This window comes from Microcebus murinus, chromosome 7 (assembly GCF_040939455.1).
Source record: "Microcebus murinus isolate Inina chromosome 7, M.murinus_Inina_mat1.0, whole genome shotgun sequence".
Classification (NCBI taxonomy): Eukaryota; Metazoa; Chordata; class Mammalia; order Primates; family Cheirogaleidae; genus Microcebus; species Microcebus murinus.
Window position 1 is genome coordinate 19,214,776 of NC_134110.1, and position 20,615 is coordinate 19,235,390.

Sequence of the window (20,615 nt, forward strand, 5' to 3'; positions counted from 1 at the left end):
TCCCAGGGCCTGAACACATGGTCTGGGAAACAGGAGGTGGGCGTGTGAGTAGCTCTTGTCACCGTGATGCCGCACAACCAAGAACCTGTGCTTCCCCGCCCCATACCTTAGCACCCGTCTGCTTCGTAGCTCTCAGTGGAAAAGGAAGAGCTTCCAATAGGCAGCACAGTGATTTTGCTGAATTGGAAGCTGAAGCTCGACCATTTTGGGCTTCTCGAGCTACTGAATCAAGACAGGAAAGGTTGTTTACTGGCTGCGTGACTGAACCTTTTACCAAGGAAAAATTGAGTTGCTGTTACACAGTGGGGCTTGCAGGGATGATGTCTGAAATCCAGAGGACTCTCTGGGGTGCCTTTAATTATGTCCACCTCCAAACATTAATATAATGTAGGCTGGGTGCATTGGTGTGCACCTATAGTACCGACTACTTGGGAGGCTGAGGCAGGAGGATCGCTGGAGCCCAGGAGTTTGAGGTTACAGTGAGCTATGATGATGCCACTGCACTCCAGCTGGGGCGACGGAGTGAGACCTTGTCTCAAAAAATATATAAGTAAAGTAAATGGTGAACTGCAGAATCCAACAGAAAGGACTTGTGGGGACTGAGAACCGTCAGGATTGAAAGTTTGGATTACCCATCCGGTAAAGAGCCCCAAGGAGCCGGCGTCTGGCTGAGAGGAAAAGAAACACAAAATGGCTGTGGAAGAAGAACATTATGAATATCAGGCATGGCCACGGCCAGTCCCAGCTCCATGGGGGCTGCAGCAGAGAGGCCTCTTCTCCTCCTTGCTCAGCGTATGTGTGCACACACACATACATGTACATACATGCATGCATACATACATGTATGTGTGCACATACAAGCATGTGTATGTAGGTCGATTGAGACATGTACAGGGGACTTACTGTTCCCTTTTGCTTCCAGTTTCTATCAACGTCGTCTTAGCAACAGTTCTTCCCTTGCCAGCTGCAGCTTGTTTTTCCCCCTCGTGGAGGAAACTGCCACATCGTGCCCGGCTCAGAGACACCAGCACCCTGCCTGCCGAGCCCAGCTCTGCGAGCCTCATCCTCTGGGCTCCTGAGGCCCGAGCAGGCGGGGCAGAGCTCCCTTTCCAGAGGTCTGAGCCCCGCTCTGCGGAGCCCGCCCTCTCGGCTTGTGTCTTTTCACAACCCGGCCTCTCTGCTCTGCCCCGCGCCTGTGATGGAGCCACTTCCCGCAGGGTCTCTCTGTGTGGCCTCTGTGTCTCCTTTAGTGATTTTTAGTCTTCCAGGAGCTGCCTGGCCAGTTCCCAAGACTGAATTCTCTCTGTTAAAATAGCTGGGGTGACTTCTGTTCTTCTGAATGATACACAGATTCCTTGACTGGGTGGGGAACTTCGAGAGCCTTCCCTGGAGTCCCTCATGGTACACAATAGAAACTGGGCCTGGAGGCGGCAGGTGTCTTTCTCAAGGTCAATTTTGGGGTAAGATTTTCCGTTTCCCAACCCAGGGTCCTGCCACCATCCTGCACAGTCCTCTAAACACCCCTCAAAGCTTCAAATGGGGAACTTGCCTTCCATGTGGGATTCCCTGCCTGTCCTGAAAGAATGCGGAGCAGTCTCCTATTTCCTTGTATGGAACATCAGGGGCAGAAATGCATGGTGTCTTAGTGGCCCTAATGTGATCGCAGGAGGGCGTGGAGGCCACTGCCCCAGCAAATCCCACAGGCCAGCCGAGCTTCTTCCCTCCCCTTCTCCCAGCTGTGCCAGTCCACTGTCCCCACCCCACCCGTCCCCCAAGCGAGATGAAGTCTCGTGTGTGACCTTCCCCCGGAGCGTGAGCCTTGCGTGTTCCTCGGGATGGCAGAATCCTGCAGTGTGCTCTGCACCTGGGAGCACAGGCCCTGTGTCAGGGGCTCCCGAGCTACAATCTTGGCTTCACAACTCACCTCGCCAAACCTTACTTTTCTTGTCTACAGATGGGGGTTTTTATATCTGACTCACAGGGTTGCCACATGGATTGAATTCCACTGCCTCGCCCCTATTGTGGCCATTCAGTGCCCGAGGCCCTGTCATCTGTCACTATCTCTGTCACTGTCCCTGCCACTCAATGCGGGTGCTCGATCCATGAGCATGGCCCCGTCCTTTCTTTTACAGATGCAGTGTCCCTCCTCCACAGAAGAGCATGCACGAGAAAGATTCATGACAGAATCCTCCTCCTCCGTTCTGCGCCCAGCTGCTGTCCTCTTGCTTACGGTTGCAACCTCTGGCAGACACATGTTGAGAACACTCCATTCAGTTTTCATCCAGATAGAACATGTCATGGCCATTTTAGAAAGGAGAGAAACCATTATTCTTCTCATATGAATGAAACTGTGATAACTAGGTTTGCATCTCATCTGGCTAGAAAAACACTTTTATTTATTTATATTTTTGAACTAGTGTGGATGCATGCCAGAAAGAATCCTCTTCCTCTTAGCCATAAAGCTTTTCTTGGATGGTATTTTACCAAGAACCCAGGAGTGAGTGGGAAAATAATTGGACCAACCCATGTTTTACAAACATGTTAATTTTATTGAGTAGGCATCAAAGCTTCTCTCTGTGTCAGTAATGGAGAAGCCGTGTCACACGGATTACAGAGCTATTTTTTACTTGAAATAATCTTTCATAAAAGAAAGAAATTAAATACAGTTGTTCTATAAAAAGTGCAGTAGTCATTACTGGAAGTTTTCCAAAATGAAAGCAAGATTTACTACATATTGCAAAAATTGGTTTAGTGCTTTAATACTTTACAAAGTAACCCAACCACCGAAGACAGCTCCCACAACGGGTTTCTTCTCCAGAATGGACCAGATAGAAAAGAATATTTGCATGGAATCAGAATGAACACTTGTAGGTAGAAAAGGGTTCTGCACAACTTGGCCAAAGTAATGTGATTTATGACCCATTTTTGCCTCAGTGTTTTCCTTTGTCCATGGTAATCAAATAAATGAGAGAAACAAAACAATGTATTTCATCCAAAAATCAGTCAAAAAGACCAAAAAACAAAAAAAAAAAAAAGGAGGAGCAACATTCACTGACTTCCTTAGGCCAAAAGCACATCTAAACGAATGGGCAGACACAAAGGGAGGATGGTCCTTGTTGCAACTAACCGAAATGATCCCCAGTTGGAATGAGACCAATGTATCAAAGATGAGAGTGAATGGACTTCATACTCCGCAGATGAGGCAGTGACCGGCCACTAAGGAGCTTAGTCCCGTGGACTCCGGCAAGCCTGCCCCTGCCCCAACCGCACCTTCATTTGTATGACTAAGAGTCCAGCGTTTCCCACGGGGCCCCAGGAAGACAAGCCGCTGCCCGGCTTTGTCAGAGGTGGGCTTTGCCTCTGCGTGTACCAGGGTTAGAGCCACAGCTGATCTCCAACGCGTGCTCATGGTGAGTTTACTAGTTTTGGTCATAAGCCAGTGGAGACAAGTGGCCCCACTCCCACCTGCCAAATCATCATTCCAAACCAGGCAGGTGGGTGCCTGCCACGGAGAATGGTGTGTGTGGGCCAAGGGGACAGGCCCCTCGGAAAGCGCACACTCCCTTCCTGAGTGCCGGCAGCAGCACGCCTCCAGTGTGTTTGGGTGGCAATGAAAGGGACACTGTGTATTTGACAATTCCAACATGGAGACACACATGTGTGGGCTCACTCTCTGCCTGCTGGATGGTGGCAAAGGGGCTCTCTGAGGGACCCCAAAATACGGCATCGAGAGAGGTGACAGCAAAAACCACGGAGGATTAAGAAGGACAAAGCTTTTTAACCAGGCCACAGGAGGACAAAGGTCCTATAAACAGCAGGTAACAGTATTTTGCCAACAACTCTTAGAGGAAAACGCATTTGGCCAAAGGACCTAGAAGTAAACACCAAGGTTAGGTAGTTGTGAAAACCGTCCAGCAAGGGCAGGAAGTTCAGGGGAGGACCCTTGCCTCCCCTGAGGGTGAAGCCCCCTGCCGTGGCTGGAGGGCCAGGGCTCTGGGGCCCGGCCCAAGGAGGTGTGTGTGGTTTGGCTCTGCAGTGTCAAGGCTCTGATCCTCCTGTGCACATCCACCCGTGACCAAAAGGGATCTTGGCTCTCTGACCCTGCTGCTTCTAAGTTTGTCCACACAGTGACCCACCCCTGCCCTGGCTAGTGTTTTATGCTGAGCTCCTCTTCCTCTGCAGCTCTGCTTTGGTGGCTCGAGAATGAGTCCTTCTACTGGTCAGATGGACTCCTTTTCCTGGGCTGGGCCATCCGCTGCCACCCGTGTTTGACTATAAAGGACCAGGAGACACCTAAGGACCAAATGCAAAGGATTCTCCAGAATGGTTCACAGTGACCTCATGGAGGGGCGTGACAGCCCAGCGCAGCACACCCGACCACGAGAGCTACCCTGTAGGAAACCGTTTCCATCAGCTGGTTCCAGAGTGTCCCCTGCAGACAGCTGAGCCTCTCATCTGTGAGGGAGGGCTGGCCACAGGGCAGGTGTTCAGAGACAGAAGCCACCGACGCCGCCAGGTGCCTCAGCTCACTGCTGTATCCAGCCATCTTGTGCCTGAGGCTGGAGAAGGAGCCAGGCCACTCGATCGGCTGGAGTTCTCACAAGCAGGGACAGTAGTAGAATCTAGATTTGATGAAGGCTAGAACGGACATTTTCTGGCCTCTTAATAGCTGACAAATTACTGATGCCATTAGGAAATGTTTCTTCAACAAATATTCATCCAGTGCCTGATATCTACATCGGGCACTGTCGTAGGCACTGGGATACAGCAGTGAGCAAGACATACAAAGATCCCTGCCCACATGGAGCGTGCATTCTATGGGGGCTGGGAGGGGGGCATAACATAAACAAATAAATGAATAATTAACCTATGTTGCACGCAGATAGTGATAAGAGGAAGATGCACAGAGAGGTGGGTAGGGAAGGTGGGATGTTGTCCTTTTAAACACAGAAGTCAGGAAGGCCTCATTGAAAAGTAACATTGGAGCAAAGACTAGTAGGTAGTGAGGGGTGAACCAGGTGGCTCTCTGGGGGAAGAATGTTCTGGGTAGAAGGAATGGCACGTGCAAAGGCCTTGAGGCAGGAGGGTGCCTGGTGACTAGAGATCTCAGAAAGGCCCACTTCCCTGGGCAGAGCAGTTGGCATGAGAACTACTGACATGGGAGTGGTCTTTGCAAGACCTGGCTTTTACTCTGTGATGGGAGGCTGTTTCTTCATTTAAGTATTCCTCTGGTGTGTGTAGATATATTCTGAAACAGCTGGTTTCACTAACTTGTTCTTAAATTAACAGGTTGCTTTGGTCTTGAGTAGATTCAACCTATATTTATTTTTAAAACCAACTGTTACTCCTCATCTTATAATAAACTAACAAATTTCATGTAATATGTATATATATATTTAATATATCATTGAGATACTCTCTGGGAGGAATAAAAAGATATAAGCAATGTACATCATTTTGTATATACATAATGAGGGTTGGCGGGGCCCCTTTTTCTTCAAGACTGAAATAGTACAAATGCAAATTTCAACAAATTATTTGGCAACATAGACAGAAACAGTAATATTCCTAGCATGGTTTGGAGATAATGGCTTCTGTGCTGTTCCTGTGTTTTGTGTGTTTTCAGCTCATGCTGCACAGACTGCACATACCTGTTGTTCCTGAGGGGTCCATGCAAGGCATCTCCCTTGCTCTTCTCTGCCGGGAGTGTAGTGGGGAGAAGAACAGGTCTTTGGAGAAAGAAGCGACCTGTGTAACTGCTAACAGACCACTTGGCACACTGCCTTAGAGATGTCATGAAAGGCTTGCAGAACGGTCCGCCCTGGAAGTGCAGTGGGGGCCTCCTGGCTGAGTGTGGGGGGCCCTTACCTTTGTGTGCGCTGGCTGCTCTGGACGAACTACCCTGAGCCCGCCCCCTGGCCCTGCCCTCATGCCAGCAAGGCAGCACTGGCAGAAAAGTGCTCTGAGCCAAGGGACCCAGCACTGCCGAGTGGACATGAGCAGTGGGATGGACTTGATGAAACAAGAACCAAGCTGAGTGCCTGGTCCCTGCCTGTCCAGTCCCTGGTCCCTGGACCGCCACGCCCAAACAGGCCAGCTGGAGTGGGAAAGAGTTTTAGAGTCAGGAGTAGATGGGAAGGTGGTGCCCAGAGAACTCCAGAGAGCCACCACTTTAAGGCTTTTTGGAAGGGGCTGCCTGCTCCCTGGCACCCGGTGTGCCAGTCATCACCAGGACCTTCGTGTGGTGTACCTGCCTTCAGGTGACAACAGAACCAGACTCTCAGCCAGAGCAGCCCAGCGAGGCTGAGGCCAGAGCAGGGAGGTCCGTGTGACAAGGCAGGGCCCACTCAGCTATGGAAACAGGTTTTCTTCCTATTACAAGCAGTGAAAGGAAAGAGAAAGAAAAGAATACGGGAGGAACTTAATTTGCAAAGTCCACACCAAAGAAACCCCAAACATGCAGTAGATGCCTTCGGCTTTTACTCTAGGTCTCTTAGTAAACAAAAAGACTCACAAAGAATAGAACTACACACACGGGTTTGGCAAAGTCTTTTTTTTTTTTTTTTTTTCTTTTCTTGCACACATTTCCCACCACTGATAGGTACAGCCCTTTTTTTTCTTAACTAATATGAAATATATTTTGCTAGGTTAAGTTTATTTTTGCAAAGTAGTTTGCAAAATAGGCTTCTGGACACTAAGGGAGGGGGACTATGTACCCATGACCCTCCCCAGGGACACAGCGGGCACTGACTGGACCATTTCCACACCCTGAGGTGTGCGCCCGGGGGCATGGAGAGTCTTGTTATCTCAAGCCGCCCAATTCTTGACAGGAAGCTACTGGAATTAATAAAGAAAATCATTTGGGACAACATTTAATTCGTAAGGTAATAGATTCAAATGCCACTGGGTGGTAACAGGTAAGAAAAAGTCCACAGTAACTTAGTGAGTATAAAGTATTCATTTAAGAGGAAAGGTGCAGTACCAAAATCTGTGAACAGAAAAAAGAAAATCAAGCTTTCAATTAAAAAAAAGAGACATTTATACATTCCCACTTTCTGAGGGTATTTGAACAGACAGCAAAAAGCATTTAAATCCCAAGAGCCCATGATGGAGCCCTTTCCCACCTCAAGTTACCCTTCCAAGGGACAACCCTGTGACAATAAAGGGTGCAAAATATTGCTCTGTGGCATGTTCTGAAAATAATATAAAAATAATTTCTATAGTACAGTTTAAACTTGGCTTGTAAAATGTTAACATAACACAGCATAAAATCTACAAACAGAATACACTGCAAAACACCTTCCCTCAACAATATATTATTATTTTTTTTAAAAAAATCATTTACCCAGGTAACTCTATGTGCAGGAAATGTGAAGTAAATTTCTGAAATAACCTCCACAGGGGTTTAGAAGTATCTGGGGTCCTTCTGGAAACTTGTGGTCACTTAGAGACATCTGTTCTTCCCAGCAAGGGAAGTCTGGCCAGATCAGATGGGGAAGGCCACTCACAGGCAGGTCCTCGGAGGCTGCAGGGCCCTGTGCCCTGGAGGGGCTCACCCTCTTCCTTCTTTGTTCCTGCCCCACAAAGGGTCCCCAAGTCATAAAATATGAGGGAACCCCTTGGACCACATGTAACCAACGCAGTTTCTAATAGTTCTTGTTCAGCCTGATGAACTAATTTGGTGTCTGGCCAGGGACCAGGTCTAGAGAGTTCTGAACATGGAGCATGCTACTGGTGCACAGGACTAGTACATTTAATGTAACCATAGGCTGTCTCCCTTTTGCAGTTTTAAATACTGTTTAGAGGAAGGATGGATCCAGATCTCTCACAAAAGGAAATGGCTATTCTTAAATGATATGGGCCGGGTGGTAACGTGTCAGCCTGGAGCAGGCGCCGACAGGCAGTGGCTAGCCTGCCTCGTGATCACGCTGAGAAGCTGGGGCCCACCGTGCAGCCAGGGGCTGTATCGCAGGCCCTTATTCAGGCCACACCTGTCATCAGATGCCAGTGGGGTGGAGGTAACTTGGAAATCGAAGGACAGACTAGGTCCCCATTTTTTGATAATACATACATATTTCTCTGCCGGGTTAAAAAAGGTTTTTCTTTATTACAATGGGCCATTTTTATTTTGTTTGCCTTTTTCTTCTCTTTTCTTTTTTTTTTTAAAACTTGGCAGAGAGCACGAGAAAGAGAAAAGATTTGCATAGCCAGTTTTGGAAATTTCTGGTTGGCTGTTTTAACAATATGAAAAAAAAACAAACGGACCAAACATGAGCCGACTTTATGCCTTGCTGGCTTCTTGTACACATGGGTTTGGTTTCTGAATGCACATTTAAGCATTTTTAAGGTTGGGTGTCTCAACCTCAGAGAGAGAGGAGGATGAGGAGTAGCCGGTGTTTGCGCCTGAAGCAAAACCTTCTGTGACCCCACAGCTTTGGACAGCAAAGCAGCTGTTTCGCGTGACATGAAGAATCAGTCCAAAAAGCTGCCACAGACCCCTCTCGATGAGAGATTTTTTTAAAAACCACTTTTTTTTTTTTTTTTTTTGAGTAACAAAAGAAACCCCAGCACTATTAGGGACGTGGATGTTAATACAGTAAACACCACACATTGAAAATACTGTTCAGCAGGAAAAGTAAAACGTTCAAAAAACTTCTTAAAGGTTCTATTTAATAAATAATTTTGATTTAAGGAACCATTTATGCAAAACTTGAATAAATTACTGAAAACGCCACATGCTGTGGAATAATTAAAAACAAAAAGAAATTACAGGAGATACTCTATTTTATTATAATTCTTCAAACAAGTAAAAAAATTCTCTCTCTTTTTTTTTTTTTTGCTTTTGCTGCTCTTTAGTCGGGAAAAAAGCATCCTTTCTGGAGGAGAAGCTGGCCCCGACGAAGAGATGGTCTACCTCCTGCATTTTCTGAGGACCCACTCACAGCAAAGCTGGGCACTTCCTTTCTCAGGATTATCAGAGGCTATTCTAAGGCTCTCACAAGTTTTAAAGTGTTCTTTGTTAGTGAGCATTTTACCCAGCTTATCCGCAATTCTCGGGAACAAGACTGCTCCTCAGTGAGGCAGGTTTAGCTCCTCAGCATCCTTGGCCAAGAATGGTATTCTCCAGAGGTAATCTTGGAAGGAAGAGGCTGCATATTGCTGCTCAGAACAGGGTAGCTAAGGACACATTTTTTTTTCCTCAAGAAATGTAGGAGGCACCAAAAAAGGGACTGCTCAGGGATCAGGCTGCTCCCTCAATGTGTTAGGAAGCCAGGGACAGGGTCATCCTGTCCTGGGGAGGGGGCCGGTCCCAGTGAGTCCCTTTACCTGGCTGAACCCAGATAGATGCAGGTGTATGTGTGTGTGTGTGTGTGTGTGTGTGTGTGGAGGGGTGGCTTCCTTCCTGGCTTTCCTCAGCCTCTTCTCTTTGGAAAGAGGCACAGCCAAGTGGGGACTTACACAGTGACCAAAGGGTCAATTCCTTGCCTCTCTCCTGGGGCACCGATGGTCACCTCCTAGGAGCCCTCCAGCGACAATCCACAGTGGAAGTGTCTTCAAAGGAGAAATGTGAGCAGGCTGTCCTATTTGCTCATACGTGGGCAAATCCAAATTGTGAGTGCAGAACTTTGCTTTTTGGACCCAAGGTGTCTTTGGAAAGCTCCTGTCACCTGAGCTGCCTGGTACCGGCACCAGGAGCGATCGCTATACCTCACTGCGCCCTGCGAGGTAGGTTGTCCGATGCCCTCTCTACTGACGCCCGCGGCGTGGATGGCAGTGTGAATGTTGCTAGAGCTGGGGGCTGGGGAGGAGGTTTTGCTTATGAAATGGAGTCGTGTATTTCTAAAGGGCCACAGTGACCACCAGAGCGCCAGCAGGTGGCAAGGTGCTTGCCCTCCAACGACCCGGGACTGGAAGCAGGTGGGAGCCCGCACAGGGGCCTCCACCAGTCCCAGGTGCGCGTTCGCTCCTACATCCGGGGTGGTACCAACCGTACACAAGTGACCGCTACCTGGAAGAGGTCAGTCGCTAGATTAGGAAAAAAAAAAGCATGTAAAACACTCCCTTCTAAAAACAAAGGGCTGTGAATTTCTTTATTTCTCTTATTGAGGAACAAAAATACTCTTGCAATGGCTATTGAGTTTCCACAGGTACGAGGCAGATGCTAGGCTAGCACACCCACTTCCAACAGTATGACTTGTTTCCTATCCATCTACTACCTGAGTGGCGTCAGTGTAGGTTCAGGCACCATTAGGAACGTTTGACCAAACACGTACACAGCACTGACAGAAGAGGCGCCGGCCTTTCGGTTGACCAGGGCATGTTAAAAAAGACACCGACAGAATGGAAAAGAAATCCTTCAGGGAAAACCTTGTCGCCGCGCCACGCGCTCAGGGCCGGGCCCCGCGCGCCTCGCGCCGCCGCCGCAGCTCCTCGCGGTAGCAGTACGAGCAGTAGTGCTCGGTCTCGGCGCGCCCGTAGAACGCACAGTTCTCGCGCTGGCAGCGCCGCTGCGCCGGCCCCGGGCCGCTGCGGCCGCACTCACCGTTCGAGCGCGTGGCGGGCGCGTCGGCGTCGGCGAACTCCAGGCCGTCGCGCGCGGCGACGAAGCCGTTGGTGTAGGTCTGCGACTTGTGCTCGGCCGTGCCCGCGGCCCCGGCCGCACCCGGCAGGGCGCCGGGGATAGCGCGCGCCAGCGACTCCACCGTGTTGACCGTGCGCAGGGCTGCGGCGCGCGCCGGGCTGTAGCTCTGCGACGACAGCGAGCGGTTCTGCTGCGGGTACGTGGCGCACGGCCGCAGCGCGCCCACGGCCGGAGCGCACACCTCGTCCCGCGCACCCGCCGCCTGCACGTGGATGACACTCTGGCGCGCCGGCGCTGGGGGACTGCGGCCGGGGGTCTGTCCGCTGGCGCCCGCGCGCCGTGCGCCCCCGCCGGAGCTCGGGGAGGCCACGCCACCTGCTGCCGCCCGCGCCGCCCGTGCGCCCGCCGCGGGCCCGGGGCTCGGGCGCTCCTTGAACTTGAGCACCAGCTGCGTGGGCTGCCCGGCCGGCGGGCCCGGCGAGGCGCGCTCGGGACCCGGTGCGCTCTCCGCCTCTGGCCTGCGCGGCGGCCGCTTGGCCGTGGAGGCGGCGGCGGCGGCAGCAGCGGCGGCTGCGGTGGCGGCGTCGCGGCGCCGCTGCTCCTGCTCGGCGCTGAAGCGTTCCTGCGCGCTCGTCAGGTAGTAGCCGATCATCTCCTCGTGGAACTGGTGCCGGTGGCTGGTGAGCAGCAGGCCGGCGAAGATGAACTTGCGCTCGCCCTGCATGGCGGCGCGCAGGATGTTGAGGCTCAGCTTCACGTCCGTGCTGTACTTCCAGGCGTCGCTCCGTGGCCCGCTGCCCTTCTCGGCCGGCGACGCGCCCGCCGCTTTGTCCGTGGGCGACGGCGTGGTCTTCTCCGACGGCGACGTGCTCGCCGACGCGCCAGACTCCTCCTTGCTGCCCTTGCGAGACTTGGCCTTCTTCTCCTTGCCGCGCTCCGCAGAGTCCCCGTTCTTGCCGTTGGCGGAGTTGGTGCGGCCCATTTTGCCATGCACCAGGCCGCTGAGGCCGCCCATGTTTTTCTTTAGCTTGATGCCCAGCGTCTTGCTGAAGCTGCCCAGCTTGTTGGCCACGGAGTCCGCGCGGGTCTTGTCCTTCTCCTTGCGCTGCTTCTCCTTCTCCTTGTCCTTGCCGTTCTTGCCATTATTGCTATTGGAGTTGCTGCACACCGAGTCGCGGTCCGAGTCCAGCGAGTCGGCCAGGGACTGCACGTCCTCCCCCGCGGAGGCCGTCGGGGACTCCGGCTGCGCCAGGGGCGCCTGTGGGGAGAGAAGGAGGGCAGGGAAGGAAGGCGGTTTAGAGAAGAGCTGTCCCTGCACGGGCCAGGAAGACAGACCCTGCTGGAGCCTCGCCGTCCCTGCCGTGGCTGCTGCTCTGGTGACGACGAGACTGGCTGGGATGGGGATGCTTAAGGCGAATGAGCAGACGGGAGTGAGCTCCGGTCTCCCGCAGTAATGAAAAGCGGACCTGGAGGGGTTTGTGGAAGGCTGGGTCAGGACTCCAACCTGCGTGCACTCTCTCTCTCTCTCTGGTGAACTCGAATACCTGTAAGCCTAGAACCCGGCGTGGGGGAGTGGGGCAGGGTGCGGGTAACTCACCTGGCTTTGCAACCCGTGGTCTCGGCCAACTTAAGAGAGAATTCCCAGGCCCAGACCCTGGTGCCACTGCCTGCTTGACCAGACACAGGTCCTTGGCTGGCCTCTCTGTAAATGTGGAGGCTTTCAGATGGGGAGGACACCTTTCACAAAAGTGGCTCTCCTACAGAGATGTCTCACTCAGCTACTCACTCTGGGCAGGGGACAGAAACCTTGCCCTCACAACCTCATCCACTGGGTCTTGGAACAAGCACCCCCTTGATTCAGTGATGACAGATCACCTTAGGGTTCCTTTCTCAGTTTGGCAATGCAGAGTGCTAAATTGAGAAGGATTCTGAAATAGGCCTAGGCTCAGCAGAAAAGATGTTCCTATTCCCAGAAAAGTTCTGCAGGGATATGGGGTGGGGTGGAGGGACAGTGGGGAGGGATCATCTCTGTGCACACCTTGGATGAGACCCACTGATCGGGACCAGCCAGTCAGAGGAGGGAAAGAACATATGAGAATGTAGCCAGGACCCACATCTGGGGCAGGCAGGGAGCCTGAGAAGGGAGGTGGCAGGATACAGAGGACAGGCAGCACCTACTGCTGCTTTGTGGAGGATCTTCCTGGGTGAGGAGAGAATTCCAAGGGAGTGTCACTGGGCAAAGGGCAGGGCCCCCTGTTGTTACGGCTGGGTGTGGCAGGAACTAGACATGCCTGAACTCTCGCCTCCAGGGGAGGGGCCTGGGAGAAGGCCCACTGCCCCTCCCACAGACTTTTTGTCAACCCCTACCAAGCGGTTTAAGAGACAGTGACCTTCCTGCCACCAGGTAGGTTTACCTAGAAGTAAAGGTGGGCAGAACTGGCCCTCAGCACCTCCCATTCTGAAATTCCTTCTTTCCCCTTCTCCCCTGGCTTTGGGAGGAGGGAAAGGTCTGACTGGTGTGCGAGAGACACCAAAGGGCAGAAACGCAGGGCAGGGCTGGGCCCGGGAAGGGAGGTGTGCCTGGTGCTAGGCGGTGCCGGCTGGGAGCGCAGTCAGTGAGGAGCTCAGGCTGTGAGCCCTGCAGCTGGAAGACCCTTGCCCGGGTTGTCTGCTGAGAGCCCTGCGTCTGACCTGGAGGCCACCAAGGCCTGGCCAGGGGCCCTGCTCATTGCAGGGCAGAGCCCTTTTCAGTGCAAGAGCCTTCTGATTCTAGACCTGTAGCTGCTGCTGTCACACCCCACACAGGGGCTCAGAAAGAACATCCACAGCACCACTGGCATACTCCACGCCTTTGAAAGGCAGGACTCAGACCCTGCCCCCCACTGGCTGTCACTTACACCATCAAAAAAATGGGGTACCAGTTCCTGCCTCATGGAGCCCTGCGAGGCTGAAGTCCAGGTAAAGGCTGAAGTCTGAGCGCTCTCTGCGTGGCACGGACTGTGCCAGGCATGGGGGGACTTGCGCTACTCACGCCACTCCCTTTACAATTCCTGTGAGCCCCACTTTATGCCTAAGTAAACCGACGTCTGGGGAGGACCGATTATTTACAAGCAATTTTTTACAAATCCTTTTCCCTGGTAGAGATTACTAAAACATCAATCAGTCAGATGCTTAAAATGAATCCCTCTCGGCATCTGCAAGTAGGGGCAGCACCAACCCTCCAGGGGGGAGGGGCAGGTAGCCTTCTGGGGGGCTGTGGGCCCTGTCCTCTCCGCCCTGCCAGCTCTACCCACCACTGCGCCGCCTCCGGGCCGGGAGGAAGAGGGGGCGCTGAGGAATCGCACTTTCGGTTCCCTGGCGTTTCCGAGGACCCACACAGTTTATAATTAATTCTGCTCTGCTGCAGCACATCATGTTCCGATCTCCGTAGAGATAGATTTGTGTTGTGACTTGCCTATGGTTTATTTTCTGAGTGGGTGTGTTTATTCCTCTCCTTCAGAAAATGGGGACAAAAAAAATCTCCTAGCTGGAGTGTGTGCTTGCATGCACACACGCCTACATCTGTGTGCACACACATACCATGTCCAATCTGAGTTACTTCAAGCCAGAGCCAGGTTGTCCCATGTGTGGCTGGGACAGCTAGGACAGTGGGTGAGGGGCTCCCAGGCTGCAGACGCAGCTGGGGCTGGGCAAGCTTTTGGGAGCCTTCGGGAGGATGCACCCTGGGCTAGGCTGGAGCTAAGTGGCCTTAGCCCGGCCACCAGGTCCAGTCCCAGTGTACACCAGGCTTACCCGGGTCTCGGAGGGGATCCGGATCCATGTCACATTCATGTAGCTGTGCAGAAGGTTCAGCTTCGCTTCTAGTGACAGGATGAGGCTGGTAAAAGAAGAACACCTAGTGAACCAGGCCCTAGGTTGGCCCTCGGGTGCACCCCATCTGCCTGCATGCCAGCTGTCCCAGGAGGAGCAAAGGGGTCTAGCTCTGCCCCAGAAAGCCCCAGTGGCAGCCCTCCCTAAATGGTGCTGAGGGGTGCAGAGGAGGGTCTTACTGGGCCAGCCGGGCGTTATCATTGTCGTCTTTCCCCCACTCCCAGTCCTTGCCAGGGTCCACTGCAAAGTGCAGAGGCAGCAGCTTGTGCTCAGAATCCGTCAGGGGGATCACAGCTGGAACAGAAAAGAGAGAGCCATGCTGGGAGCCCCAGCTATCCCCAGGGCAGCCACGAAGGGGACTCCGAAGCCAGGTGTCTGGGCAATAAGTAACTGAATGGAAATTCATGCAGAATATCTGTGCCAGCAGGAGGTTAAGACCATAGGTTTCAAAACCACTATTGATACTTTTTAAAAATGTCATAGTTAATGTGGACATTGAAGAGCAGTTAGAGGCATCACCTGGATTCTGTGTCTCTTTAGCTCAGTCCAATGGCAGATAGCCCACTGGGCATCAGGATAGGAAAAAGCTATTGCTGTTCTGTTATTTCTGAGGAAGGACCCAGGCAGGCTGGGTGCACTTTGTGAGGCCACCTCACCTCATGCCAGAGGAGGGTGAGTGTGCAGGTCAGGTGAGCAAGGTGTTGCTGACCTCTGCTGGTTTGTGATTTCTTGCAGCAAGTCTGTGTCAGTACCTAGGACCCAGGACCCAGGGACCTGCCCACTCCTGCCCACAGGGAGCTGTCTGTGCTGGGGACACATATGGCAAACACCTCATATGTCAGGTAGTGATAAGCCCCCAAACGGTAAACAGCAGGCAAAAGGCAGTAGTGGGGAAGGCTTTCTAGGGTGGAGTAAGGGAGCCTTTTGATGAGGTCACGTGTAGGTGGCAACTGCAGTAGGTGAGGAGCGACTGGCCAGTCATTTCTCAGAGGGACTGATTCCCCAGGAAACCTCTTGAGTGAAACATACCACCCGTGGGAAATCACGGCCCATCCCAGAAGGGGTGGGGCGGAGGGGTGTGTCTGCAGGTTTGTTTGGGATCTGCCAAAAGCTTCTGAGCTGCTGCAGGACCCTGTGAAGAGGGGTCCCTAGTGACACGACCGACTCCTCCTAAGGGCCTTGTCAGGGATGAGCAGGAAGAGGTAGGGAGATGGCACCCCCAGTTCTGCCTTCTAAGAAGCAGCAGCCTCCTCGCTGGCTTCCACTTGGCTTTCCTGCAAGCCCCATTCATAGGAATCACACCGCAGCAGAGAAGCACAGCCAGGGCCTCTGGCCAGCTGCTGCATGCCTTTGCTGGAGCACAGGGTGCCGTGGCAAGAAGGAAAAGGCAAGAATAAAAAGCTAAGACTGGATACCATTGATTTTCTGCTAAGAAACTGGAAAATTGACTCAATGCTGCCCTCCAGTGTTGCTAGAGAAAACATGAGCGGGAATAATTCCTCCTCTTGCTCCCCTCAATGCCCCACCCCATATAAGGGAAACACAGCTTTGCTGACCAACGACTGGCTCAAGGGTTTTCATTTAATCTGGCTTCGGACTGGGCAGCACAGTGCTCTGGTTTGGGTGGTCAGGGGCGGCTCCGCCTGCTTGGGCTGCAGCCTGCTGGGTTTTGCCGTGACGCGGCCGCCTTCCCAGGGCTGAGCTGCAGGGTGGACACACCCAGGGAGGGCTGCAGGACTGGCTCAGGGACAGGCCTCCCTTGGGTAATGCCCAGCAGCTTGTCCCATAGTTCCATGAGTCACCACCCAGACGGGGTTAGCCTGGTTTCCCACCAGCGGGGCGGGTGGTGGCAGAGGCTCTCCCCATCGACACTGTTAAGCAGACCTGTCAGCTTAGTGCAGCTCCTTGGGGTCCCCGGCCCCCATGCACACAGGGGCCAAACCAGAGTGTCCAGGGAAAGTACCATTTAAATAGCATCCCTGTGGTTCTTAAGATCAGGCAGATTTGGAAAATATTGTTCTAGAGCAACAATAATCTGTTTGAAGTAGTTCCTGTGGGTGCAACTTGGGCATTTTAGGTCTGGCTGTCCACCCCCTTCCCAGGATAGAGTAGCCACTGGAAAACATCTGCCCAGCTCTGACCACATTCCCCAGCACCCCAGCATTTAGGAGGGAACAGGTGCCGAACTGCACCCATAGGCTATGCGCAGAAGCGACGTGGGAGGTGCTGGGTGATGTGGTGAGGCAGAGGCGGCGCTCTCCCCCGCGCCCCTCCTCCACGTGCAGCACCTGCAGAAGACTGTGGCACTGCCAGATGGCGGGAGTGGCCTCCCGATCCCACTTGGAGAAGAGCTGCCTGCCAATCAGGAACACCTGTTTGAGACTTTATTTGCATGGGGGACCAAACTTCTATTGTGTTAAGCCACTGTGACTGTGATTTATTTGTTTCAGATAAACTCCCCAGGCTAGGACAACACCACAGTCCTGTCACCCTCACCTCCCTGCAGTGGGGCTCCTGGGAACTCCTGCCTTCCACAGCTGGGCCGGAACCGACCCCTGGGCTGCCCACGGCTTGTGTGTGCAGTTGGAATGCTCCTGAAGGCGCTAGTGCCTGCCCACACAGAAGGGTCCTGGCAGGCTCTCAGCCTTGGTCTTGGTGGGGTGAAGGCCAGGCACTGACAGAGGCTCTGAGGACGTGCCTGCTTCCGACAGGAGATACCCAGGGCTAGGAGGGAGGCATCTTCTCTGCAGAGCATCAGCTGCGGCCTGTGATAAGGGCTGTGGCTTCAGGGCTCAGAGAGCCCGGGGAGAGTACAGGCCAGGGAGGCTGCGGAAACAGGCCCTCCTGGGGAGCATCAGTTGCTCTGCCTGTTGCTGTGCACACTGACATCTCCCTACTGGGAACCTGGCCTCACCCAGTGAGACGGGGAGTCATGTGGCAGGTTGCCCTCTGGTGGCACGTACCAAGAACAGCAAACGCTTTTCAAAATAAGCCTGGAAAGGTAGGGTTATTTGCTGTTGTTTTCTGTTTGTTTGTTTGTTTTGAAAACATTCTCTTCTGTCTTTTAGCCAGAAAGCATACAGATACCATCTCACACTAGCCTGGACATATTTTGAGTACTTCTTCTCCAAAAAAGGATGGAGATTTCTGGTTTCAGTTTGGGACGTGAAAACTTGGAAGAGCTTTGTTCCACCATTGCAACAAGAAGTCAGGCAACTTCACAACTTATCTTTAACCCCCCAGTGAGCTGAAGTTATGGGGAACCAATTAATCCCACATCTAAGGAAAGACAGGTGCCTACAAGGAGAGACAGACAGGAGCTTAAGAGGGGTTGACTAAGCTGGACACCAGTAAGAAGAATTCAGCTAAAATTGTTAAATTGGTAAAGGAAGAGTATTGGCTAGTGTAATAATATAGAGACCTGGAGGCTGAAGATATAAAGGAAATTCACATGCATTTGCAATCTCTTCTCCACAGGACCTAACCTAGTGTTCCCCCAAAAGATTGGCAAGAACGCTGAGAAAGTGTCCGCCACAGATCTTTCCCTCCTATCTCCACTAAGGAACAAAGCTTAGATTGCAGAGGGTAGGTGGCAACAAACACTGGGTGCACTATGGGCGATGTTCTCTGTTACTCCAATTAAGCCTCTGTCTTAGGCAGGGCCTGTGTCCCTGCATCTGGGCACAGGAGTGACCTCCCCCAGCTGTCCTGGTAGACTGATTCGAACCAAACTCTAAAGATCTAGAAAAAAGAAAGGCATGCCTCTTTCCAGAATAAAAGTGATATACCTTAATCTTTATTGTCCTACTCAAGAAATTTGGCTTTGGCTTTCGACCAAAAACTATGAGGAACAAGAAAAGACAAAAAACCCTACACATTGATAAGAGACAAAGCAGCTGACAGAGTAAGACTCAGATATGACACAGGTGTTGAAACTATCAGACAAGGAACTTTAAACTGATCCATAAGTTAAACTCTCTAGTTAATTTCAGCAGAGAGAAGAAATCTATAAATGAAAATGCTAGACATGAAAAAAAAAAAAAGCCCACAATAATAATAGTGAAGAGTGACTCTGAGAGGCTGGTCAGTAGACTTTACACAGCTGAGAAAAGAACCATGTGGACATCAAGATAGGCCATAGAAATTACACAAACTGAAACACAAAGAGAAAAAAGGTGCTGGGAAACAGAACAGAGCACTAAGAGCGAGGGGGTAATATCAAATAGCCTAAGTTCTGTGTAAAGGTAATCCTAGAAGGAGAAAAGAGAGCGATCAAGACAAAAGGAATATTTAAAGAAATAATGGCTGAGAATTTTCCAATGTTAATGACAAACACCACCACAGACCCAATAAGCTTAGAGAACACCAGGGAGGAAAAATAACAGCAACAAAAAGATTACTATTCATTACATCTTAAAACTTCTAAAAAGCAAAGACAAAAAGAAAATTTTGAAGGCAGCCAAAGGGGGAAAAAAGAAATATATATAGAGAAACAAAGATAAGAATTATGGCAGACTTTTCAGGATAAAACAGGTAAGCCAAAAGATGATGGACTGACATTTCTAAAGTGCTGAAAGAAACAACTGCTAATCTAGAATTCTGTACTCAGCAAGTATACCTCCAAAACATGAAGGAGACATAAAGACTTTTTCAAACAAAAGTGAGCAAATTCATTGCCTGGGGACCTGTACTACAGGAAACGTTAATGGAAATTCTTCAGGTATTCAGGTATATGCTGCCAGTAGAAACTTGGGATTTACACAATGAAGAGTGATGGAAATGGAATCAATGAAGGTGAAAATATAATTCATTTTTCTTCCTTTTAATTGCTCTGAGAGCTGACTGACTGTCTATAGCAAAGACAGCAGCAGTGCATTTTGTGTTTATAGCAGATGTAATAATGCAATGTCTGATAATACACAGAGGATGAGATGCAGGGATTGGGAGCACATGGTCATAATATCCTTCCACGACACATGAAGTAGAATAATATTACTTGAAAATAGAATCATTAATTAAACATGTTTATTGTAAACCTCAGTGGTTAGGAAACCACTAACCATTAAAAATAGAGATATAATAAGTCAATAGTGGAGATAAAGTGGAAGCACTAAAAAGCCCAATTAATCCAAAATAAGACATTAAAAGAGAAACAAAAACGAAGAACTGATAGAACAAATATTAATAGAAAAGAGCTAGCAAGATGGTAAATTTTAGGCTGGGTGTGGTGGCTCATGCCTGTAATCCTAGCACTCTGGGAGGTGGAGGCAGGAGGATCACTCAAGGTCAGAAGTTCAAAACCAGCCTGAGCAAGAGTGAGACCCCTGTCTCTACTATAAATAGAAAGAAATAATTGGCCAACCAAAAATATATATAGAAAAAATTAGCCAGGCATGGTGGTGCATGCCTGTAGTCTCAGCTACTTGGGAGGCTGAGGCAGAAGGATTGCATGAGCCCAGGAGTTTGAGGTTGCTGTGAGCTAGGCTGACACCAAGGCACTCTAGCCCGGGCAACAGAGTGAGACTCTGTCTCAAAAAAAAAAAAAAAAAAATGGCGAATTTTAATCCAACCATATCATTAATACTATTAAATGTAAATGCTCAGAACATATTAATTAAAAGATAAATTATCAGATTGGATTAAAAAGCAAACTCAAGTATGTACTGCCTAAAGAACCCCATTATAGATATAAAGACATAGATAGGTTAAAAGATACTTACTAATAAAAAGAAAGCTAGAGTAACCATACTAATAACATATAAAGTTCACTCTAGAATTAGTGCTGTTACCACCAAAAATGAGGAACATTCTAATGATAAAGGGGTTAATTCTCCAAGAAAACGTAATAATCCCATACACATGCATGTTCCTAACATCACTGCTTCAAAGTATATGGAGCAAATACTAACAAAAATGAAAAGAGAAATAGAAAAATGTATTACAGTTGGAAATTTCATCACTTTTCTTTCAATAATTGGCAGGGCAAGTAGGCAGGAATCAGGAAGGAACACAGAAGACCTGAGCTTCACTATCAGAGAACTTGAGCTAATTGACATTTATAGAACTCAAGAAGAGCAGAATACACATTCTTTTCAAGTGCATATGGAACAAGCTAGACACATATGCTTAGCCAATCTTAGCACATTTAAAAGAATAGAAATCA

At 50.6% G+C, this 20,615-nt stretch overlaps 1 protein-coding gene across 2 annotated transcripts in view; it reads right to left on the reverse strand.

Annotated features, from left to right (window-relative positions):
* Positions 1-1,902: 1,902 nt before the first annotated feature.
* OTUD7A (OTU deubiquitinase 7A) overlaps positions 1,903-20,615 on the reverse strand; it is a 286,462-nt gene continuing 267,749 nt past the window's right edge. For both annotated transcript variants that reach the window (XM_012764622.2, XM_012764624.3), the window contains 3 exons: positions 14,632-14,746; positions 14,375-14,459; positions 1,903-11,840 (listed from right to left, as the gene is read on the reverse strand). In XM_012764622.2, the coding sequence (XP_012620076.2) occupies positions 10,389-11,840; positions 14,375-14,459; positions 14,632-14,746 (1,652 nt within the window). In that variant the 3' untranslated portion in view covers positions 1,903-10,388. The remainder of the gene's footprint in view (positions 11,841-14,374; positions 14,460-14,631; positions 14,747-20,615) is intronic.